Below are 24263 nucleotides of genomic sequence, written 5' to 3' on the forward strand. Positions count from 1 at the left end.
ACATTTTCGCTAACTATTACGTCACACTACACAATGTCTAATCACACTGTTAAATCCTTGAGCCTTTTAAATATTAATTCTGTCAAGAAAAATTGTATATACCTGTTACAATATTATGACTGAGGTGTTTGGTCAATAAAATAAAGGACTTAATTTATGCTACAAACCGTTTTGTATGACAGCAGTGCTGAGAATCAGCCTTTATTCTTATCCAGTGTGCCAAATCTGCCTTAGTTATTAATAGTTTTATATTGAAAGGTACTTTAGTGAAGTGTTCAGAACAAGACAGGAGAAGGGGAAAAATATATCTTAGCATATTAAATATATCCAGATTATTTTAGGTGTAATGCAAGTTCTTGACTGTTGGTCACAACAATGGTGTTATTGCTGAAAAGAATGGAGTTCCTTCACCTCGTGTCCCATTTGGCTTTGCAGCGAGGGAACAGCTCGGTTCTTAGTGAAACTCTTGAACTCCAGTAAGTAATAATAAATAAAGTAATTACCAGCTATAGATGGCAGCTTAGCAACAGCATAGCGCTCCATTGTAGGCCTAACATATCACACATTCATTATATCACAGATTGCTGCCTCCATCACCACCTGTGGGATAAATGATGACACAGGCCAGATCTATGTGTGAAAGAACCCTGACAGCACACATCAGACAAAATAATTTGTTTATTTTAAAAAGGACATAATAACAAAAAAGAACGATTGAATAAAAAAATATGCCACTTCAGATTTCTTTCTAAACCCATTTTTGTCAGCGATACAAAATGTACACGAATATTTCTCCTACCCTCTTATTCTTGTACATGGGTATACATGTATCTACATGAATGAGATATTGTATTTTTTACAACTAGCTCAACCAAATGTCCGATGGACAGCACAAGCCAGTGCGAACAAAATGTACTTCAAATGTTTCCCATCAGACCATAGAGACATGGAAGAAAATAAAAAGGTTTGCTCTTAACAGAGGCCAATTACCCTGAGCTACAAACCAGTGTAGACAGACAGTGTCTGACCAAGAATAATGCAGTGCTGCCATCTAGTGGTGGGCATCCGCACCCTGACGGAAACACATCTTTCAATTCTTTTCACTGTTAACGTTCTTCTTCTTAAAAACCTGCTTGCAGACTTCTCCGTCACAGAACAGATCCTAAGGGAAATATATCACAGAAATATGTATTTACTATGATGTATAATAAAATGCGATACAAATGGGGAAATTAATTTAGATTCTTGCATGATGTGGAACATGTAAGATCTCTAATCTAAATTCATATGCTTACCAGATACAGCTTGTCCTCTACAATCCAGTGAGCCCAGCCCCGGTCCTTCTTCTCTCCCGTCTGTTCACACACCAGTTTAATCCCCTCCCATGTCACCAGTGACTGTGCAGTTGGCACAAAAGAAGAAAGTGTAAATCACAACATAGAACAGGTTTAGCAGCCCTAATAAAAGATAATACCTAGCACATGATCTGAAAACCAATTGCAGTCATTATGCTCACAATCACGTTGAACAGCAAGTTCCCCAGGTATTTATCTTCACCTTGACATGCCTGTTGTCCAGTCCCTCGGTGAACTCCTCAAACTCCTGACCCGCTCTAAAGGAGATGGTGTAGTTTCGCATGGTGCTGACAGTTTTGATGATGTACTTGTCCCCCTGCTGCTCAATCACCTTCTTCAGCTTTAGTTTCAGAGCAATCTTTTGTAAGCAAGGGCTGATACCTGGAACGTAGAGGAAGTGTTCTCCTTTAGTGTACAGAGGACAACTCTGGTGGACAAACTCACCCACAGGTTGCAAACACATTATTTCCCTCACACAGTCCCCCCCATCAGCAACAAAAGCACATCCTCATGTTTTTTCACCTAGAGCTGACAATGTATCACACTCCCAGTGCTCTATTTTGTGTACAATGTTATATCAGTATATAGTATAATTGTAGAAACCTCAACAAGTCACTCAGAGATTTTACATTTGAGAAGCTTGTTGGATTAAAACTTGCTTCGAGGACTTACCAATTGCAGTCATGTAGCCCTCCAAGTTGTCATTGCTGATGATGTGCCATGTACCACAGAGGCTGGCTGGCATCTTGATGACTTTTTTTTGTTCCTCCTTCTGAGCCGGTGGTATGTGGGTCTGTGAATAAAATGTGATCCGCACACTGCTGGGCTGATGAGGAGTTCTGAAAAGATGTGGTGTGGTGAAAGACCTGGTGACTAAAGGTACGTGACCCTATGTCTCATTTGCTCGTGAGGAAGAGGGAGGAGCTCTAGTCAGTGTCAGGGTGGAAGAGGAAGGCCAGACACGTCAGACTGGTCCCTCCACTGACTAATACACGTCAGGATTGGCCTGACGTCGCACATTAACATACATACAAACACGTTGACCTTCATATTTAGAGGAAGGTCTAATTTGGTCTCTTTATTCTTCTTCTTTGGTATTTTCATCCATTATCCCATCACATTCCAAGAGGTGTTGTTACTGCAACTCAAAAGCTTTCTGTGATAAAACTTTAGAAAAGAGAATGACTCTCCCTCTATGGACAAGCATAACTCTAAGACTAACACACACACACACACACACACACACTTTCTGTGATAAAACTTTATAAAAAAGAGAATGACTCTCCCTCTCTTAGAGCGATGGATAAGCGTAACTCTGTAATACATAATATTCATTGTCAAACTGTTGTGCAATATCTGTTTAAGACGGGACTTATTTTTCCTGTTTAACAATGTAGCTGTAACCTCCGTGGACCAATCCAAATGGCACACCTCTCTGTGCAATGGGGAAGGTATGACTGCAGCATGAGAGGAATTGACACACCTCCAGATTGAAAGAAGAAAAAAAACACATGCTGCTTGTCCAAACATTAAAGTAGTTTTTCCTCCTTTTGTAGCTTCAACTATGAAGCAAAACAACGGCTCTGATGCGCTGTGGAAAAACCTGTTTCCAAAACCCGAAACCCATGATATCATGTCAGCACATGTTTAACATGTGCTGACACGATATCAGTCATATCTAACTCACGCAAAAATGAACTGGTTGATAAGATAAGCATGACTCAGTGATGTAATGAGAACCAACCAACTCGTCACCCAGTAAACTGTAACTTTGCTTTTAAGTTTGAAAACTAGATTCATGTAATGCAAACGTATACCCTTACTTCAACAGCTTCAACTTTCATTTCAACACACCACTATCAGTCTTTAGTTAGCAGGATTTGGTTATGTCAGCGTTTATCTTCTGTCAGTGATGATTACCTGAAACACAAGTTAACCCCCACGGACAAACAGCCTTTTAATCAGGCAGAACAGGGGTCCACTTGGCACTTCCTTAACTGAGGATCTGAGCAGTCGAATCAGAACAGCAATGAAAAGCTTCTGAGGTAGGAAAGAGAGTTGTTTATTTCACTATCAGCCAATACAAATCACACCTTCATTTTCAAGTCTGCCGCACTAACGTTATTTTGCAATTGCTAATGCACTGATATGACAAATAAAGCACAATTATTGAGACAGGCACTCGTCTCCAAAACTCTAAACCCATTTTTTGTTGAGCACCCAATCGGCAATGCAACACACCTCACACCGTTCTCTACATAGGGATTCTGACATGAAGCTTTTTGTTTTCCCATTTCAAAACACTGACATTCAAAATGCCAAAACCTCAGACCAGTTGGCCAAGACCTGTGTCGCCTGGCCGTCGTTTCCTCAATCAGCACGATAACAAAGACCACCGGTCAGTGCCGTTTACAACAGAGCAGTGCTTTCAAAAATGTGCATTAGCAATTGAAAAATGGGGAAATTGAAACAAATTTAATTGAATAAAACTAATTCATTTGATCTTTTTGTCTCCACAATGCTGCCTTTATTGACTGCATTCTTGTTAGACTCTGATTCTCAGTGCAAAATGCTACCTTTAGAAATATCATTGATGTATCGATGTACTGATGTGGAAACATACACATTTTCATCAGTGCAAAAGGACTGCTAATCTTGTGTGTTGTGTTTGATCAATACATTCATGAACTTTACTCAAACAACATCTCTGAAAACTGAAGAAAAGTTTAAAATGAAGTCTTTGATTTTGCTAAATACCTCTGTGTGGTTGTGTGTAGTTTGTTGAGTATTTATGCTTCAGCAATAGGAAACAATTATAATACGTGAACATGTTGAAACCATATTGTCTGCTTTAACAAGTGCTGCCGGTACAAAAAGTGATAATTTTGAGTGATAGACTAAACTGATGCATTTAAGTAAAGCAAGTAAAAGATTACAAATAATTTGTTACTTATCATATTTCATGAAATACCAAACTGACTTTTATATTCAGGCTGACTATTTAAAACAAAATTGTGAATCCATAGTTCAATACCCACACACCAGATATACTTCACAGCCAGTTGCTTAATTATTCAGCTTCTCACACACACGCACATGCACACACACCCACGCACGCACACACACACACACACCACACACACACAAGGCACTGGTGGAAGCTTGAATTGCAGCAGTCCACTTCCTCAGCTGGAGGAGGGACCCAAGTACTTCTGAAGGGGTGCTAGAACCACGTCTGCATTTTTCTGCTCGCTCTCCGCGCTGTAGAGCCCGTGCTCTTGTGTGTAATTCACCACATTGTCTGGCATCAGGTACCTGACGCTCCGACCTCGACGCAGAGACTGGCGCACATGAGTGGCTGAGATCTCGTTGGTCACCCATTCGTAGACCACGTGGATGTTCTTGCGATTCTTCCACAGCACGTCGGATTTGTGGATGAGCTTGTTGGGGTCGCTGCCGCTGCGGGTGATGCAAACCAAACCGTAGTGGCCCACAATCTCATCAATGTCCTCCTGCTTCCACAGGTTGGGTACTCCAAAGGACTCGAGGACATCAGCCCCACACAGAAACAGTAGCTGAGGGCCATCTGAGCATGAAGAAAGAATAATATCTTATTTGTGTATCGTAACAAAGCTGTTAAGTGATTTCTAGAAGAAGAAAAATTAAGAAAACAAGAAAAGAAAGAGAAAAATGCACAAAAGCGAGAGTGAGATCATAAAAGTAGTGATTAGATGATCAAACAGGATATTCAAAATTAAAGTCAAGAAATATATAGATACATATTAAGTGTTGATAAAGGCTGTTAAAAAATATATTTGATCAGTGATCTGCAAAGTCCTTTAAAAGCATATCTAAATTAATTAAGTATCAATAGTAGTTATGGCTAAGAACAGAATGCACTTCTCCTGCTCAGGTGTATAAATAAACCTGTGCACTGCGAACAATTCACACGATGTATTCTTGTCAGTAGTGTGAAAAATGTTGTCAAATCAAGTAACACCTTGAGTCTTACACCTTGCCTGTCTTTACTATCGGGGGTGTGATTGGGTGTCACCCATCACACACCACCGCGCCCTGACACCATCGCCTCCTGTTATGAGTTAAACTGAATACAATTCAACATGAATACAGTGGATGCAGGCTCGGACGCGTCTGGAATCAGGGATTGGAAAGGAGTAAAAAAGAACAATACATGATCCAACATGGCCTACCTTTCCTTGTCTGTTGAGATGATTCCTCTATGCGTCTCTTTTTTACATAGTTGACCGTGTCCACGTCATCGTTGCTCTTCTCTGCTGCGAGCAGTTCAGCATAGTGATGCCTAGGACAATACAGTCAACATTTAGTATGCAGCCAAACCCTGTCAAACAGCAAATAGATGTCCTAGAGTAAAATGTATGATTGTCTGATTATGCTTTGCATTTAATATGTATATTATTTACCATTAAATTACTTTTTAATACAAATCAAACTTCATGTTTGGCCAAATACTTCCATATCAAAGAAATAGTGTCAACATTTCTTTAGCTCAGGCATTTGTTTTTAAGTTGAGTAAAATCAATTAAGTGTATAATATAATATGACACACAGCATACGACGCCCTGTGGAAGAGCGTCTGAGAAGAGATCCCTCTTCAGGGCGGACAGACGCGCACAAGATGTCATGTGTACAGAACAACCAATGTAATTAAATCACAGTAAAGACAATCCACATCCCCATATTACATATATAGATGGATATTAGTGGCAAATATATAATTGTAAAGCAATTTAGAAAACTTGTAAATGTTTTAAGTGACAGGAAAATAGCTAAAAAATATATTTCTTGAAGAGATAAATGATATTCATACTTATTACCACAATCAACAATAATGTCACATAGGAAGCTAATGTTTGATTAAAATACCTTTTTAATAGATATGCAATACTGGATTTATATCACGATTACTCCATTTAATACATCACAACTCTGTGATGCTGAGTAGAACTGCAAGGCTTTTGTGCACCATCTCGAGAATTCAGCGTACATCACTCGGACACTACTTACTTCCATCATTCATCACTTGCACTTAACAATCACATCAAATTATAAACTGCTATAGGAGCTGTCATTACTACAGGCTGTGGTTGTATTAGAGATCTGATGAATGGGTTACCTGAGGTGTAGTCACTGACAAAAAAGATTCAGAGGATAACAGCGAGCAAGGAAACTCTGATTGATTAAGCAGCTTTCATGTTACACCTTTTTAAGAGCACAGGTGGCAATACCAAGCACTGACACTCACAGGACATAATACTTGTTAATTTACCGAACGACTTTGGCTGTCTCCACCCACTCTGGCTGCAAGCCTTCCCAGGAGTCGACTGTGATCCAGTCTGAGTTCTCTGTGGACAATCTGGCCATCTCCAGACGATGGCAGGCCTCAATCAGACCCTTCTTCCTATAGCCGTCCCCCACCGGAGAGATGATGCCTTTCACCACCCTGTAATGACCTTAGACAACAAAGTAGTGCGAACAGAGGGTTTATAGTAATGGCACAGCAGATACGCTAATCTGTAAAACATGAATACAAATGTTTTTGATTAATTAATCATAATAATATTTTTTTTTCTTGACTCAAATGATGATCTAACTGAATGTATTGCCTAATGTAATCTATCAGTAGTGACATATGACTCAATGGTAATTTTGAGATCCATGTTCTGATACTTTTAATTTATATTAAACTGCCCACCAGTATATGAAGTAGTTAAATCTAAATCCACATCCATAATAATCTGATAATATACATTATGCTGCATAGTAAGTATTTATTCTGTGATAATTTTAAGTACATGCTGCTGCACATAAGTATGTTGTATGTACTTACTACTTTTAAAAATGAATGCAAGGTGGATGTAATATAATGTATTGTTGTATTTACACATGAATGCATTGATACATTTCTTTAGTAAAGCATCGGAATACTTCCTCCACCACTGGTATCGAGCATGCGCATCAGCCTCTTATATTTCTCAAAGGTTTCCTTCTCGTTTCACTCAACCTGTGTCCTCCAGATGATCTCGGGCCAGTTCAAACATCCTCAGGTGCATGTTGGTGATGGGGTTGAAGGACCCGCAGGCCAGCAGCACCACTTTGGTTCGACTCTGACCGTCCATGCCTCCGACTATAACATATGCAGAAGAAAACAGACGGAAGTCAGCTAATTTAAAGGTGTTCAAGAGGGTCAGGTGTCAAATATCCCTCTCGCCCTCTGACCTTTAAAGGGAAGCTTTGCATTTGCTTCAGAGAATGAATGATTATGTGATAAGAGTTACACGAGTTAAGAGAATAAAAAACTATAACATCATGGTGGGTTAGCGAGCTTCATATGACATTAAATCAGAAACCACCGGTAACTTTAGCTGCCTCTGTAGATGAAGCACAAGCATAGGACTCAAAACCGAGCTCAGGAAACAATGAATGAGTTTGCTATCGTAGAGAAAGATACGTAATGTAAATCATAATTGCACTACCAAAAGAAACTGCTGCGGTCTTCTCTGCAATGAGGCACTTCCGGTATAGACGTGACATTAAGAAATCTGATTGGACGGAACCAACCAGAAATACATCTGATTGGACGGAACCAACCAGAACTACATCTGATTGGACGGAACTAACCCGGAAGCAGTGAACCGCACCCACACGCCTGCGCTGTGTTCACAATTACAAATATAGGTCCACGAACGCCTCGACAAACATCACATATGGTGCAACCGGTCTTAGAAGTAGCGGGTTGAGAAAGGCATTTTATGATACGGCTAGTTTGACTGTTTATTCGTCAAGCTGGTGCTCATATTTAACTCATCGAACAACTGGTTTACAATTGTGAACAAAGAGTCCCGGGCCGGTGAGACGTTTTCTTTTAGCACGCGAGCTAGCTATCCTGCTCACTGAATAACTGTATTGTCAGCTGCTTAGAAGCTCAGAGACTCTTACAGATAGAGGAGTCGTCCACAGTTTGATAATATCATTGATGTCGCCCTGACGGTGCTGTTGGACTGCTCCAACAACGCCCTTCTGATAAAGTATGCCAAGATAATATATCTAAGATTTTATTCTGATGTTTGCCTTCTCCAAAGGTTGGAAACTAGATTGGAACTAAGCATGGCCTCTCGAGGGAAATCAGAAACTGGGAAATTGAGGCAAAATATGGAAGGTCAACTTGACAGACTGATGCAGCAGCTTCAGGATCTGGAGGAATGCAGGTGCACACAGGAACCACCTCGTTAGACTGCCAAGTGATCTCATCGAAGCCAGAAAATACTTCAACACCTTTTTGCCGTTGTTGGCTTCTCATCCTCCCTTTTTAGAGAGGAGCTGGACGAGGAAGAGTATGAGGAGACAAAAAAAGAAACCCTGGAGCAGTTGAGTGAATTCAACGACTCCCTGAAAAAGATCATGACGGGAGACATGACCCTGGTGGATGAGCTCAGTGGAATGCAGCTGGTATGGACACGCACTAGATGATGTGCAGCTACTGTGTATTTAGGGTGACTTAAATAGGGTGACGCTTAAAGACAATTTTCTATTTCTAAATGATGTCTCATGTCTCGCACTGTGCGTTTTTCTTTGTTATGCACCTTTCACCAAGTCAAATTCTTTTTTTTTTCTTGGCAATAAACGGTTTTTATTCATCAGGCAACCCAGGCGGCCATCAGTCAAGCTTTCAAAACGCCAGAGGTGATCCGACTGTTTGCGAAGAAGCAGCCGGAGCAGCTGAGAACCAGACTAGCAGAGGTTTGCACCCCAAAGTCAAGGACGTGGTCGTATTTGTTTCGTGCACAGTTGTACTCCTTTGCGTTGTCTGAAACTAGAAATCCAACTAGGGTGTGATATTTTTGCACAGATGGACCGAGATGTGATCGTGGGGAAACTGCCGCGGGACGTGTACACGCAGCAGAAAATGGAAATCCTCACTGCCCTGAGGAAACTGGGAGAGAAGGTGAGGCAGAGACGTTCTGTTGTTCCACTGGTCTTGGGGGATTCAGAGGCTCGTGCTCATGAGTCCACATGACTTATCTTAGTCCGCTGGTATTATGGGGCTGACGGACCAGTTTCTGCAACAGGCCCTTCAGAAGAAGTTGTTACCTTTTTAAAGATAATTGTTCGATCAAGCCTTGAATTAATGAATTTGTTTTTGTCTCTCGACGGGGACAGCTCGCTTCAGAGGACGAGACGTTTCTCACTGAAAATGCCACAGCTACTCTGAGCCAGTTTGAAAAAGTGACTGCAAACCTAGGTGAGAATAAACATGCGATTTCACTGATACAAAGTTTTATATTACACTCATATTCTACACATATTTGTATATATTTATTCTATATTATAGAACAGTATTTGTATTTAGTCTTTGTAAATATTATTTCGTTCTCCGTTGCATTTCTCCCGTAAGTGCTACTTTTATATAATGTGTTTTATTTAATTTCCCATTTATAGTATTCAATTCTAATAAAATATTTGTAATAACTGTTTTAGTTTTCTATGTCTGTAGCGTGAAGAAATCTGCAAGCACATTTCACTGTGCAACCCTGTATTTAATCCTTGAAAATGTAGAATCCTGCTCATCAAGTTCTTGGATGGATTTTCCTCTTTAACCTCGTCTTTTCCTTTCTTTCAGGCTCTGAAGACAAAATTCTGGCTTTAGCTAGCTGTGGTGTGAAAACCAAGGCATAGGAATTCTACTAAATGTTAATTTTGACTGTCTTTAATACTACCAAGAAAGAAATGTGCCAATTGATCGTTGTAAATAATCGGTGCACTTCGAGGTGTTTCTGTAGATGCTAACACCTGTATTTTTTTTTAAAAATAGCTCTCAGCTTTTGCAAATGTCCTTTTTTAATTTATCTAGTGGCTTCTGAAATTGTATTACGAGGATGTGTTTTTTGGAATAAGCAGACATGGACATGAATGTAAAGTGCTGTATTTGTGATTGCGTTGCCGTGTCTCACGGTGGTTTAACCTGAAAATTCAATATTGTTGTTTTAAGGTTTTCAATTTCAATCAAACTCTGCTGTTTCAGGTATTTGTACAGCACGAGAACTTTGAAGTAATCATAAACACTACAAAGACAGTAACTCTAGTATGTAAATGTCTTTGTTTTTACAACACATGCAAAATATGATATTGACATAGCGTGGCAGCCATGGCTCTATGCAGGAATAGATAGAAACGTGGCTAAATATATATATATAATGAACACACTATGGCCTCTTCTTCTGAAACATGCCGGTCAAAACTATTCTCTTTGAGTCGGCATGGAAACGGCATTGGTCCGGTGCAGTTAGGACTGAAATGTTGAGAAACAATTTGATCAGATGAGTTTTTTTCTCCAGTTTGTTTGCAATGTGATTATAAATCCACGGGGTGGTTTAGTTTCCACGTGTTAAACATGGCGGAGGGTCCTGTAATTGTTTAACAGCCATCTCATGAGGGTGTTTGATTAATAGTCTCCGTGGACGTTGAACGGCCAATTAACATGAGGTCACTTTACAGGACCAGCTGTTCATGGTGTCCTCACTCTGCAAATGATGAAAGGATAAACACCTCTTCAACCACTGGATTGAGCCATTTGAAAGCAAATACCAGAGGTCTGAATGATGAAGAATATTATGATATTCAGCTTTGAAGCCGTGTTTCTTTGAATGTGATTAAAATATTGAAGTATCAATGGCGTTTAAATATATTTAAGATGAGTCTTTACCTGTTTCACCTTTTATTTTTGGGCTTTAGAGTAAATAATTCTTACCACCAGGGGGCGCCAATGCCCCACATTAAAAAAAATACTTTCAGTAGCACTGCCCAAGGTGTGTAAGTCTCTAGTCATACACTTATAGCGACTGAAGAAAAACAAGAGCAGACCAAAGTTATACCCCATCTCAATCATCCTTTATTTTGTTTATGAGCAAGCATCAACTTCACTACAATTTGCCTTTGAATTGGTAGAAAAGTGAGAGCAGCTCCAACAAGCACAAAGGAAGCATTCAACCGTCCTGAAAACATCGCCACCTTCGGTGTTGAGCACATTTTTAAAAGAAAAGAAAAATATATATATCTGGAGTGTCGTGGACGTGTGAAACAGACATTCTGAGAATCAGTAGTGTGTCACGTCTCCTGTCTCACAACCCCACATGGAACGTACACAAACTTGTGGTTCATGCAAATTAAATTCCCCTTAAATCTTATTGTAATAACAGTCTGGCTGCATTTCAGTTTGTTAGGCAGTGACATTCAATTCAACCAACTTACACTGAGCTCGGGGGCTGGTCAGACAGCGCCAAGCCCAGAAAACTGGAGGTGGTGGAGTCCCAGTGGAGACTTGACTCATGATTCAGTGTGCACGTATCAGTGACCCATGGTGGTGGACTTTAAAATTGCAGATGAAATATGGACATTAAGTGTTTGACGTCATGAAACGGAGAATTTCGACAGGCTTATACTCTGGTTCTTGTGAATTTCATGCTGCCCTCAAAATCATTTCTCAACAACTCAGGCAATAGGACGCTGTTCAAAATTACCTTCCACTATACACAAATAGGTCGTTAACAGTATACCCATGTATGCTGCCAAAGCAATTTCATAATGTACTGTACATCTTTTTAAAGGTGTATCCGTCAATGATTTAGTACAATATCTATTGAACATACAATATGGATCTACTTGCTCTACACATCAACATGGACACGTGACATCTATGTAAAACGTTTTCACTTTTAATAAAACTAGCAGTGGACTACTGTTACAACAAACTGAAACAAGATGTAATCCCCAGCTCTGTAAGAAATCTAGCATTAAACAAACACAAATAAAAAATAAACAAACAAAAATGGCCTCAATAAAAGAGCGCGGATGAGTGTTTTTGTTAGACCTGCTAATTGCGCTATGATCGGAAAAAAGGCACTCCCATCTCAGCCGGCTCAGACCTGGCCCTCTTTTTTAAAAGTCCAAGTCATCATGGAGGGGAGACTGTTCACTACCTTTCCACCACAGACCTCTTTTATAAAGTATACATTAATTGAACCTCAGAAACACAACTGTGCAACTCAAACCCTCAGAAGAAGCCTTGAACGTGTATTTGAATTCAATTTTGGCCTCTAAAAATAGACTTGAACGCTAAATATGAGACTCAAAACAGCGACATCTCTAATCCCGATATATAATGCCACATTCTGTTCGCTTGATGCCCCAAATCTGATTTGCTTTAATTAATCCAGGTTTGGGAAACGTTAACATTTTAACCTGGTATCCAAAAACATGAGACAAACACCAAATAGTTTAGCGTGGAGGAACCTCTGTATCTGGCGTTGGGAGAGATATATTCTGTACAACAGTGACTGAGAGGAGATAGAGGCTGGACACATGTTCCCAATCAATTGTATAAGCTTTACACTGACACCAGAAGGAAAATAAGTTTACCAAATGTAAACAAATATCTTAGAACCACTCTACGGTACAGTTACATGTACAATAAAATCTAGTGGTCTACGGCAAAAAAAATAGTTCATTTTAAGAAGAAGAAGATTCATTCTCAAACTGTTTTCTGTCTGTAAACTATGCAGTCATTACCTCGGTTGTAATTCCTTGCGCTGCGATAAAGACGGTGCATATTCTGCGATTGGAACCAGTTAAAAAATGCCTCTAACATACGTCTCCATTATTATTATTATTATTTCAGGTTAAATAGCCGCGCCATGGAAACGGAACTTGCAATTAAAACAATCCTGAAAAGTACTTTGATTACTCTCCCCCTAGTGGATTCTTCAATATATAATCTACTTGATGCATTTGTAAGACGACAATTAGAACCAACATCACAAAATATCATACACGCCAACTACTTGAACTACTTGAATACACCAAATGCCCAGAGGGCCCAAATCAGACTATATTGCTTTGTGCATGGATGGAGAGTGAGATAAAAGTTAATTATATTGTCAAAGTAGGAAGAACAGGATTATCATATCCATCCAAGAGGAGAAGCAGCAGAATGGCAACACTAGCATATTGAACATTGAAGCACACCGATACATATGCTGTACATCTAGAGCCGTCCCATCAACTGAGCAGACAGGTTGCCCCCACAGGCTCCCAGGACCTCATTCATTCCTTTTGTACTGCAAATCCTCCTTGAACTACATTGAGTCTCAACTCATGCTTGGTACTACAGTATTGGTCAGACCAGGACAACGTCTCATTACCATAAGGGGAAATTTAAAGTTGTCACTGTCGAAGGAACATTCTTTCACTGCAAGAGCCAGCCCATGGAGGATGGGAGTGAAGATCTGAAAACGAGAGAAAACATGTCACGCATCCGTGTCATGTCAACATTTAGAACTGCGTTTCCATCTTACAGCATAAAGATCACCAAAACCTGTTATCACTGACATTCTGTAAACGCTACTTCAAAAAGGTTTGTTCCTCCCTATTAAGATGTACTTTTTTTTATCATTTATAAAATCTAAAGTTAGTACAATGTAGTTTCATCTGTCCATAGAAGTGTATCTATGTGTCTTCCTGCACCACTGAATGCTGGGACAGGTTTCAGCCTAAGTGACACTAAATAAGTATCAACATGCATCAAAACTGGACGGCTGTGCTTCACACCTGACTGAAGGCCCCTTCCTCCTGGTGGGTGATGCGCACCAGCTCTGGAATAAAGCCATATGGAAGGTTTCGACACAGCAGATAAGGTACCAGCAAAGACTGATGCAGAGGGCTCCTGCACATAGGAAACAGAAGCATTGTGCTAAAAATAAATAAATAAAGTTTCTTGAGTCAAAGTGAAAGCGTAGTTGCTATGGAGACTCAGGCTAAATGGAGGAGGAACAGAAGATACACAAATGTAATAAGCCAAAGATGTCCACAGTGTGTGGCTTGGATGGCTTACCGTGGCTGGGTCAAGGTGCCTTGCAGGACCAGGGAAATATGAGAAATACACTGAGAGCGAATGTTGCTGAGAAGCTGGCTGACATTTGGTTGGCTACAAATCTGAGGGATAAACCGAAGAGGATGAGAAAACAGAAAGCGGTTAGAGGTGTGACAAGATAAATGAGCTGCTCTGGAGAGAGTAGAATCAGTTTTCTCTCACGAGCAAAGCGGCCGCTTGTTTCCAGACCATCTGGCCTGCAGCTCGGCTGAGATACAGACTGTTCTACTGTCCTCGGGACATTTTGTAACCAATTTAGAAGTGGTGAATTAGTAGGCCGGGGCAATGATTAAATATAATTTATCATCTTCCAGGGAATTGGATTGTGATGGAATCATATATTGGAGATATTGTGATGCAAATACTAGCTAAAAATGTATCCGTAAATCTGAATCAATCTTAAAATCTGAGTTCTGCTTTTGGGAAAACCATAATGTAGTTAAATGCTTAAAGTACCGTCTTCATTCGATCACTCAATACGTCTGTGCATGCAATTAAACTGAATGGTGGATCAATACAATGACAAAGGCTTGTATTGATCTCTGAATAGGATTTCCTCTTAAGATTAAATACAAACATAACAGAACAATAATAACCTTTAAAATAAAATAAAAATTTAAAATGTATAAATCAAATAAATAAATATAAAAGGTCTGAAAAAGAAGTACACAGAAGTAAACACTTATATGATCCTAATCATTTCTTTAACTTAAATGATAACCGTAATGTTCAGCACATGTACAGATTTCAGTAGAAGGAATAGAAAAGAATAAAATACTTTTCGCGTGAATCAGAACATTTCTTTGGTCCGACAGACGGATACTTTACCTTGGGAGCTTTTCTCTCCTCCATGCCAACACTGTCAAAACGCTCAATGAGGTAGTTCAGCATCTCTGTCTCTTTGCAAGTCTCAATGGTGAAGCGGTCGCTGGCTGAATTGCAGGACATTACTCCTCCAGATGCACCGAGACTATACATGAAGAAAGTAAACAAGAACACAGGAGGGCTTATTACATAACGAGAAACACAGCACAGAGAGATACACCATGAGCATCAAACATAATCATGTATGTATGGTTAAAAAACTCAAGCCAACTCTCATGGGGTCCTGAAAAAAACCAAATGAAGCATTAGTGACAGCATTGCAGCATCTCAGTAATGGGCTCTTGAAAGAGAAAGCGATGATATTGAACAATAAACGGCTGTTTGCAGAAAGTCTTTGAAGCTGGTATTAAGATTCAGCTTGCTGCATTTAATGGTTAGTGGTGAGCTGTAACTGCAAATCCTGTATGCAAGCTGCTTCAAAGCACGAAAACTGTAGAAGATAATAAAAATGTACTTTATTTGTCCATTGAACAAAAAGGCAAAGCAGGGGCATCACCGCTGCCATAAGATGTTCTCGAAGCTAAAAGTGAAATTTGGACATATTGTCAAATAGCAAAGAAACTACCATGTAGCAAATAAAAGTACACTGTGATGTAACCATATTCCTTAACATAAAAATGGAACCAACTTAACCCCCCCAAAAATAGGGACAACTTCCTGCGACTTCAGATATACAGGATTTTGAAGGCGAAAACGCGGTTCAGTTACTCTGGCAGACCGTTGGCAGTTTAATACTTACCACCACATAACAAATTATAGTTCTGGGACCGAATGACCAAAATAGTTCCCGCATTCTTTAAAGATGGCTACATTTACATTGTTTATTACCACTCTACCCTGGTGGGTTTGTGCATCGTGAGTGAAAAGCCTCGTGGGCCCACTGGGACAAGCAGTGGACTCATTACTGAGCGAACGCACACAAACACCGTGCAGCGGTGTACCTGGACCCAAACTGAACCCGTGCAAAATCCTCCTCCTCAGAATCGTCATCACTGCTGTCCTGAGACATGTCAGAGAGGGCAAAGGACAGGACCGACAAGGGGCTAACATGACGAGGAAAGGACACAAGAAGAAAGGGTGGAAGAATAGAGGATGTTGTGCAAGCATGAAGAGACGGAGGGAAAGTGAAAAACATGAAGACAAATGTAGAATGGTAACAAGAGTAAAAAAAGAATAAAAAAGAGGACAAGGAAGAAGGGAGCACTGAGAAAAGGCTGTTTGAGGGTTGCATGCTTTCTTTAGGACTCCTTCTTGTGCTGCTTTTTAAATATTCATTAATGCCATTTTGTCTGCGGCTTTTAGACTGTCAGAAAAATGCTCAACCGATAACTGAACTGACTGTCACGATCACTCACACAACTCGTCCTGAGCAAGCCAAGGCAATGCAGCAGAAGCCACAGCTTATTTGCTGCCGAATTTCATAGCAAGGTAGGACCTATAAAACATGTTTGTTACACTATAATATTAGTCGTTTGAAAAAGGTTTAGACCTTAAATAAATACATGTTAGCAACAAGCAATACTAACAAAAACATCTGTTAATAGTCTGAACACCCAGTGAATTAGCATTTTATGTGAGGAAATGCATTTGAAAATGCATTCAAATTATTTGGAGATTGAAATGTTTAACTATTAATTTGATTAAATCCCTCAATCTTAATTGCAATTCCAATTTAGGAAATGCGAAAAATATCAGGTTGTTCTTTTAGACTAGAAGTGTACATATTTGCCAGTTGAGATTATGGTTTGTTTGTGTAGATGAGAACTGACTGCATGAAACTTAGCACAAGAAGCAACAAAAGCCATCTGTTCACACACAACCTCAAATCTGGGGGTTCACAAACAAGTTATGGTTTTAGTATTATTGCTCGCTCTACACACTGACATGCAAATGGAAGATGAGATACCTAGACGGTGGGATCCTGGAAGCAAAGGCGGCCTGTCGGGTATTCGATCTGGGAGAAGGGGGCACCATGGAAAGGGATGTGGAGGAGGGTTGGTTGGGAACCCTGGGTGAGCTCAAGGAGAGGGATTGGGGGCTGGGAGGTGGCACAGGAACTGGGGTGTTAGGAGGAACAGAGGGCCCTGCAGGGCTCAGAGAGGGTCCTAAGAAAGTAAATCCGCTTTGACCAGGACTAGCTGGGGAAGGAGCCCCCCAAGGAGAGGTGACAGAGTAAGGCCGATAGCGTTGTGAGATGGGCATTGGGGCAGATGGAGAGTTGAGTATATGTCGTGGAGTAGCACTAGCGGGTGGGCTCGGGGGCACTATGAATTGTGGGGTAGAGGGTGTGGAGGGTACAGTGGGTGTAGTAGGGGCGGGGAGAGATGGGGAGGTCCTCTTAGCTGCATCCAATGCCATCGACTGAGGACTACCACACCCATACAGACTGTGGACAATATTGAAACGGTGATTGGCAAAACTCATCTAACAACGATGTCTGAGAAATATAGAAATGATCAAAGCAAAATCAGAACACCGTGAAGACCACAACAAATAACTGTTTCCAATCACATGATACTGATTAAATATCAATAAAGCACACCTTTGAAGAGGTGACCAACCCAGAGCCGTGATATGTCTCTAGGAGTTAAACTTAAAGCTCATTAAACTGAGGCACGGTACTTGCCTGGACAGGGAGCTGGCTCCAAAGGACCCTGCACTGGGGCCCATGGGGCTGCCACCTTGGCTGGAGGGCTGCACTAGCGTCAGACGGTGGTCTGGGGATTTGGCTGCTGCAATTGGCTGAGAGGTGGCGGTCAAGCTGGCGAAAGGGTTGTGGACTCGGGACTGGGTGGACATCATTAAGACTTCCATCAGGATCTGGCCGATCAAGTCTTTAAAGTCAGAGTATACTACAGGAGAGAGGGGGGGGGGGGGGGTCAAGTTATCAAATGCAAAAAGACGGTTGTAGACAAAAGTCAGTCAGATACAAATGTTATTCAATGTCACACCATCTTTAGGGTTCTGGTGAAACTCTGCAGCCATTGACGGGAGAAAGATGACATCTCTATCCTGCTCCTTCCACGATACGCGGAGGATCTTACAAATGAGCTGCAGAGCTTGTTCTTCCGAGACGTCTGAGTTTGCAGAGGCTTCCTGGAGGTGCAGAAATGAGACAACTGCCATTTAGAGAATGAATGCCAAATGGACTAGAGTTACTCCAACCAAGACCCCAATTACATTCTGTAAACTCCCAAACACTCCCTTTATGTTAACACATTTAAAGACTCACTTGATCGAAAGATGGGCATGATCAAAGGCAAGTAATTAAGGATAAAAGACCCTCTCTTTGCAGTAATGTTCAGTGCTGCCGTTTACCTTTTCAGGCAAGTTCCTCTTCTCCCTGCGATCGCTGTCCTCCACCTCCATGTTCTCTATCCCTGAGTCCACATCCACCTGGGACATGCTGGAAAAAGAGAGGATTATTAAATCTCTTCATCCTTAAGCAGACAATGTTGACACTCAGACCTCAGTGGTCCATATGAAGCAGCACTATTATCTCAACCGTTAACTGCATTATAATAAACTTCAAAACAAATTATTGTAAGAGCAAAAGTGGCCATGCAAGAAAATGCTATAATTATATAGTTTATTCTACAAATACTTAAAATAATATATCTTTCTAAATTACATGAAGTATCAAGTTACTCTTGAATATTTTTACACCTTTATAGAGAAACAATCTGTTTTATTCATCGAATGCATGTGGTCATCTTGAGAATAAGTTTAGCGATATTTTTATCGTAAACATTTTAATCTTTTATATCTGCTATTATTTAAGCTGTCAACAAGCATAGAGAAAACTAAATATTTGTACAGACACCTTTTAAGTCTACAGCAGAGGACTATTTAATCATCAAGACGGAGCTTTCTGGCGGTGCTTTAAAACTAATCTATTTTCATGGGTAGTACAATATCAGATTTTAAAAAAACTCACCTCTTTTCACAGGAGGCAGTGTCAATGTCCATACTCTGTGATCGGGACAGACTCTGGGACTGAGTCTCAAGGCTGTTGGAGGGGGAGCTGGAGAGGGAGCTCACGCCCTCGCTGCTCTGACTACCATAGACCACCCCTGCAAAAGCAAAACATCACAACTGAGCGCCGTTGAAGGTTTTACATCCGTTTGCTTTTTTAAAAAGTCTTGACTTATCGAATCTCTGCGATCGAAGGCCCCACACCTTGGAGAGACCTACCAGAGGAGACACGGTTTGCAATGACAGATTCTTCTTCTGGGTCTCCTCATTTACAGGACTGTCTCAGAAAATTAGAATATTGTGATAAAGTTCTTTATTTTCTGTAATGCAATTAAAAAAACAAAAATGTCATGCATTCTGGATTCATTACAAATCAACTGAAATATTGCAAGCCTTTTATTCTTTTAATATTGCTGATTATGGCTTACAGCTTAAGAAAACTCTAAAATCCTATCTCATAAAATTTGAATATTTCCTCAGACCAAGTAAAAAAAAAGATTTATAACAGCTGAGTGTTTGTCAAGGCTCAGGAAACCCTTGCAGGTGTTTCGAGTTAATTAGACAATTCAAGTGATTTGTTTAATACCCTACCAGTATACTTTTTCATGATATTCTAATATTTAGAGATAGGATATTTGAGTTTTCTTAAGCTGTAAGCCATAATCAGCAATATTAAAAGAATAAAAGGCTTGCAATATTTCAGTTGATTTGTAATGAATCCAGAATGCATGACATTTTTGTTTTTTTAATTGCATTACAGAAAATAAAGAACTTCATCACAATATTCTAATTTTCTGAGACAGTCCTGTATATTTTGTGGTTGCAGCCCATGCAGCCATTGGCTTCAGTCTGTCATGTATTTGCATGATTAATAATAATAAAAAGAAAATATATCCTGATTTAAGTTTTGTACAGTATGGAGTCACGTTTTTTAAGTACCTTTTGTATATGCTTGAAGCAGCCACTCAGTGTTACTGTTTTATTTAAGAAAAATAGTTTGGCCCCACTAAGTTAACAAAAGGCTCAGATTGGCATTTTTAAGATTAACATGGTGTGTCACACCTTTATAAACCCTGATTAAAGCAAACAGGTAGAGAGAAAGCTGATTAGCCCCCATGATTTTACTATGGGTGAAGTGCAGGAATTAGCAACTCACTCCTGGTTGCACAAAAATCATACAATTACAAACAGTCAAGTAAAATTAATACTGTATACAGTAGTTATGTCAAGTACAATATTAATAACAAATACATTAAGATACAACGAAGGCTTGCATGACTGCCATGAAGAAAATCTAAAATGTCCCCAATTCTAAAAAGTACCACAGGCCCTACAAGCTATAAAAAGGCAGCCCTGTATAGAAACAACACCACATATATGCACACCTACAAACAATGCCAGGAGATAGTCAGTCTAACCATGCATGAGTCACTGGTGTATTTTCTAGAGCAACGCATAAAAGCATCATTTCTCACTGCACAGCAAGCCTACACTTTGTGTCCCGCAGGACACTGGGGATCACAACAAACTGCTGCCGTTTGTGGGGGCATGACTAGTTCTCGCTGTTCAAATATCAAGGTCACACAGACAAAGGTCCCTTTCAGTGTTGAGCACAGACGCCAACATCCAAGGTTGATTTATCTTCCAGGCCTCAGAGACCATTATCAACCCTGGATGAGTAGCATGATAGAGTTGTTAGACGAAAGATTACAAAAAAGGTTGATTCTATGGTGACAACCTGAGAAAGCCAACTGGTTAATATTGATCCAAAATCATAAAGGATTTACCCTTAAGTATTGCCTGCAATAACTGTCATTTTGAGAAACTGGCTGAATACATCTCAAACGTGTAGATCAGGGGTGCTCACACTTTTTCAGCATGCAAGCTACTTATTATGTGACCAAGTCAAGGCGATCGACCGACGGGACGGGGTGCTAGTGACTTTTTCTTTGCTCTGTCCGTCCCGATGCGCGCAAACCGGTGTCGGGAGCTCCGCGGCACACGAGACGGCGGGCAGAGGACTGTTAACGCGACACGTAGAAACAGAAATGACATGCTGCTGCTGTAATGTGGCGCAATAGAGAAAGTGACAGGGGGGCGGGCCAAATTTTTTTTATGTCATGCGATCTACCAATACTACGCCGCGATCGACTGGCAGGTCGCCGCGATCGACCGGTCGATCGCGATCGACGTATTGAGCACCCCTGGTGTAGATCTTACTCAGTTCTTCTTACCGGAGGTGCCCACAGGGGACATGGCAGGGGTACCACTGTGTACATTGAGCCCCAATGATTGAGAGGAAGCTGGTGGCAGGGGCTGGGGTGCGACACCTGAGGGTCCAGGGAGGGGTCCAGGGGGGGTCTCTCTCTGTGGAGATGTCACAGGTGTGCTGAGAGGGGTGCCGGGCTGTGACGTCTGTCCCACTGCCAATCTTGCCAGTCGCCTTCTGCGGATCTTGAATAATATAACAGTACAATTACATATCCACTCAAAGTACTATGAATGCTCACTCTACAAACCTGCATTATATGAAGTTAAGAGGTACCAGGACTGTTAAAATGAATATCTATAGGCATCTTCTTTTTTTATATATATATATATATGGTTGAACGATTGACAATCAGCTTGAATAAAAACACACGTACAGTGACATCTTTTCATGAGCAGTCTTTGATCATTAGTCCCAGACAAAAGACACATAATAGAAAAAAAAAATTCTCATTCAGCGCCTTTTCAAAACACACACACAATGTTACGAACAGTCAGATGTGAGAAGGCTACTCGTCGTGCAACTCGGTGGAAGAGGCTGAACGTTACTATAGAAAATCAAGCGCACACTTGCTCGAGTAGCCAAGTGTTCACTAAGGTTACAAATTAGTACCCCTTTCTAAAACGATGCGCGTTGCCCAAGTGGCCCGGATCAGTGGCCACACAGTTCATTGCACAATGGTGGCCCGGTGTGTGTTTTTATGCTGAGTCGTCTCGCAGGCTAATTTTTGTGCGTTAGCAAAAACAACGTTAGCAACTGACAGCTAGCAGGAAAATATGCCAAATCCACAATCAGTCATACAATAAAAAGGTGTGGGCAAAAACCACATAGCAGGGAAGAACCAGTCAGTGTATCGATATTAATCCAGTGGTGTATATGCTCTCTAGCGTGTCGGTAGCTAGTTAGCGCTCGACTCCGGCTAATTTAAAAGCACGTCCGCTGCTGGAGACAGAAACACACGAACACACCGGGTAAATCCCGTTACATCCAGTGACTCTGCTCAATAAAGGTCGGAGAGGTCGCGCTGGGTAACGCGCGTGCATGTAACGTCATGTTGGTGTTGAACGAGCATTACATGTGGAATTGTATCGAGGATACGTTTGTTAAACGAGGCTAGCCCCGGAGCTAGCTTTAGTCGCACCTCTCGTGGGCTAGTAAGGCTAGTGGGAAACTCTTCGACATGAGGTCCGAAGGGAACTAATTCATTAAAATACATATTGCAACGCGAAGCAAAACAACGCTGGAGCGGGTATCGGCACTCATGTGGCGCGTTTCGCAGCGTCGCCTCACCTCGTCTGCGCTCAACTCCTCCATCGCAGCTCCGTTAGCTGGCTGTTTCACTGAACCGCTTTGATAAGTACCAGCCAGAGCCAGCTAGCTAGCCTTTATTAGAACCGAATATGCATCGTCCGACCCGAACAACAAATACGTGTCAGTCTTGATTGTCTTCAAGATAATAATAAACTGTGACGCCGGTGTATGGAGGATGGCGAGATGCAGGTCCTCCGAAACGTCTCTCGTTTGCTAGTTGTCTACCAAGAATGAAACAAAAAGAAAAGTAGTTAGCTATTATACGTCAAAACACAAGGGCGGCCATTTTGGTTCTACGCGGTGTCACGTGACTTCACGACTGGGGGAGGTTTGAGGCTTCATTGTGTCGCTAAGATAAATGTGATATGTTCGCCGTTATGTATGTGTATGTTCTTGTGTCAGTCAAATGGTTTGCAGGACTCGTAAAATTGACTTATAGCTGTTCGAAATGAATCCAAATACGCCTTGTGTTTCCCTTTTCCTCCTGGAATACCAACAGACCATGTAGTTCATTAAACTGAATTGATTCAGCACAAACCAGACTGAATTAACAAAACTATGCATTATTATGCTAATATCATATATTGATATATAACAGGAACTGTCAGGGAGACTAGAGCAAATAGAGTAAGGACCACATTTTAACTCAGACATTATGACACACCACACCACTATGACTCATTGCATTCTACTATGACGTCTCACTACACTTCTAGAGATGCATTGCACATGCTCACTGCACTCTAGCAGACTCAGGAGATCACAGTTAAAAGCTCAGTTCTACTCTTTGTTCATTACAGTCTGCTGTTTATGAGGAGCTGCTGTGACGCTTGCAATATTTGACAGATAGCCTACTGATGCGTATCTTATTGAAGGACTGGGACGTCATAGACGATGTCATCATCCCCAACACTCAAGGAAAAGTTGTTGAGGGAGGCTTATTTTCCATGATGACATGTTTTCAACGTGACTGACCTTCCAGGAGCGAGGTTATAAATACACCCCTTTGTCTTCGGCTGTTGTAAGGAGGGCTTGGAGACAGAGATGGAGGGACGCAGCAGCTCTCGCTCTCCTTCAGATCCAAGTTCAGAGCTGCAGGTTCAGTCCAAGACACAGCCGCTATCTCTGCGTGCACCAACAATAACCTGTCCTGTAAATGCAGCACTGCTGTCACATGTCAGGAGTCCCACTCGGGTAGGACTAAGCCAGTTAAGGTCATGTATCGGATAATCAGACAAGTTAATTAAAATGAAACTTTGGTTGTGCAAAATTAAAGGTAAATTACATTTTCGCTAACTATTACGTCACACTACACAATGTCTAATCACACTGTTAAATCCTTGAGCCTTTTAAATATTAATTCTGTCAAGAAAAATGGTATATACCTGTTACAATATTATGACTGAGGTGTTTGGTCAATAAAATAAAGGACTTAATTTATGCTACAAACCGTTTTGTATGACAGCAGTGCTGAGAATCAGCCTTTATTCTTATCCAGTGTGCC

General features: G+C 40.9%; 3 protein-coding genes across 7 annotated transcripts; 1 reads left to right on the plus strand and 2 right to left on the minus strand.

Annotated features, from left to right (window-relative positions):
- Window positions 1–663: 663 nt before the first annotated feature.
- Window positions 664–7521, minus strand: LOC130200127 (retinoid-binding protein 7-like). Of its 3 annotated transcripts, XM_056424125.1 has the most exons (6): window positions 7399–7521; window positions 6664–6847; window positions 5558–5676; window positions 1558–1736; window positions 1296–1397; window positions 664–1162 (listed from the first exon to the last, which is right to left on the minus strand). In XM_056424125.1, exons 1-6 carry the CDS (start codon window positions 7511–7513, stop codon window positions 1091–1093), a joined length of 771 nt encoding a protein of 256 aa, XP_056280100.1. In that variant the 5' UTR covers window positions 7514–7521; the 3' UTR covers window positions 664–1090. The 3 variants fall into 3 exon arrangements, with proteins under 3 accessions (XP_056280100.1, XP_056280099.1, XP_056280098.1); XM_056424124.1 differs by lacking the exons at window positions 5558–5676; window positions 6664–6847; window positions 7399–7521 and adding an exon at window positions 2028–4544; XM_056424123.1 differs by lacking the exons at window positions 664–1162; window positions 1296–1397; window positions 1558–1736 and adding an exon at window positions 3402–4941 and having other exon boundaries at window positions 5567–5676.
- Window positions 7522–8061: 540 nt separating this feature from the next.
- lzic (leucine zipper and CTNNBIP1 domain containing) lies at window positions 8062–11064 on the plus strand. Its single transcript, XM_056424126.1, has 7 exons — window positions 8062–8244; window positions 8477–8602; window positions 8708–8843; window positions 9036–9134; window positions 9244–9339; window positions 9555–9636; window positions 10015–11064. Exons 2-7 carry the CDS (start codon window positions 8502–8504, stop codon window positions 10068–10070), a joined length of 570 nt encoding a protein of 189 aa, XP_056280101.1. The 5' UTR covers window positions 8062–8244; window positions 8477–8501; the 3' UTR covers window positions 10071–11064.
- A 196-nt stretch (window positions 11065–11260) lies between these two features.
- Window positions 11261–23035, minus strand: LOC130200126 (ubiquitin conjugation factor E4 B-like). 3 transcript variants are annotated; one of them, XM_056424120.1, is made up of 12 exons: window positions 22739–23035; window positions 21414–21633; window positions 19142–19277; window positions 18523–18610; window positions 18156–18300; window positions 17831–18056; window positions 17111–17590; window positions 16146–16247; window positions 15148–15289; window positions 14281–14381; window positions 13998–14112; window positions 11261–13675 (listed from the first exon to the last, which is right to left on the minus strand). In XM_056424120.1, the coding sequence occupies exons 1-12, from the start codon at window positions 22760–22762 to the stop codon at window positions 13538–13540; spliced, it is 1917 nt and encodes a 638-aa protein (XP_056280095.1). In that variant the 5' UTR covers window positions 22763–23035; the 3' UTR covers window positions 11261–13537. The 3 variants fall into 3 exon arrangements, with proteins under 3 accessions (XP_056280095.1, XP_056280096.1, XP_056280097.1); XM_056424121.1 differs by lacking the exon at window positions 16146–16247; XM_056424122.1 differs by lacking the exons at window positions 16146–16247; window positions 17111–17590.
- Between the last annotated feature and the right edge of the window lie 1228 nt (window positions 23036–24263).

This window comes from Pseudoliparis swirei, chromosome 9 (assembly GCF_029220125.1).
Source record: "Pseudoliparis swirei isolate HS2019 ecotype Mariana Trench chromosome 9, NWPU_hadal_v1, whole genome shotgun sequence".
Taxonomy (NCBI): Eukaryota; Metazoa; Chordata; class Actinopteri; order Perciformes; family Liparidae; genus Pseudoliparis; species Pseudoliparis swirei.

Excerpts from the sequence above, each read along its gene's own strand:
- LOC130200127 (XM_056424123.1), bottom strand. The coding sequence starts at position 7,513 with ATGGACGGTCAGAGTCGAACCAAAGTGGTGCTGCTGGCCTGCGGGTCC. Across the intron at positions 6,848-7,398 it reads AGATCATCTGGAGGACACAG|GTCATTACAGGGTGGTGAAA; the intron begins GTTGAGTGAAAC and ends TTGTTGTCTAAG. Across the intron at positions 5,677-6,663 it reads GAGACAGCCAAAGTCGTTCG|GCATCACTATGCTGAACTGC; the intron begins GTAAATTAACAA and ends GTATTGTCCTAG.
- LOC130200126 (XM_056424120.1), bottom strand. The coding sequence starts at position 22,762 with ATGGAGGAGTTGAGCGCAGACGAG. Across the intron at positions 18,057-18,155 it reads TCACCAGAACCCTAAAGATG|TATACTCTGACTTTAAAGAC; the intron begins GTGTGACATTGA and ends TCTCTCCTGTAG. Across the intron at positions 13,676-13,997 it reads AGGAAGGGGCCTTCAGTCAG|ATCTTCACTCCCATCCTCCA; the intron begins GTGTGAAGCACA and ends TCTCGTTTTCAG.
- lzic (XM_056424126.1), top strand. The coding sequence starts at position 8,502 with ATGGCCTCTCGAGGGAAATCAGAAACTGGGAAATTGAGGCAAAATATG. Across the intron at positions 9,135-9,243 it reads TGAGAACCAGACTAGCAGAG|ATGGACCGAGATGTGATCGT; the intron begins GTTTGCACCCCA and ends ATTTTTGCACAG. Across the intron at positions 9,340-9,554 it reads TGAGGAAACTGGGAGAGAAG|CTCGCTTCAGAGGACGAGAC; the intron begins GTGAGGCAGAGA and ends CGACGGGGACAG.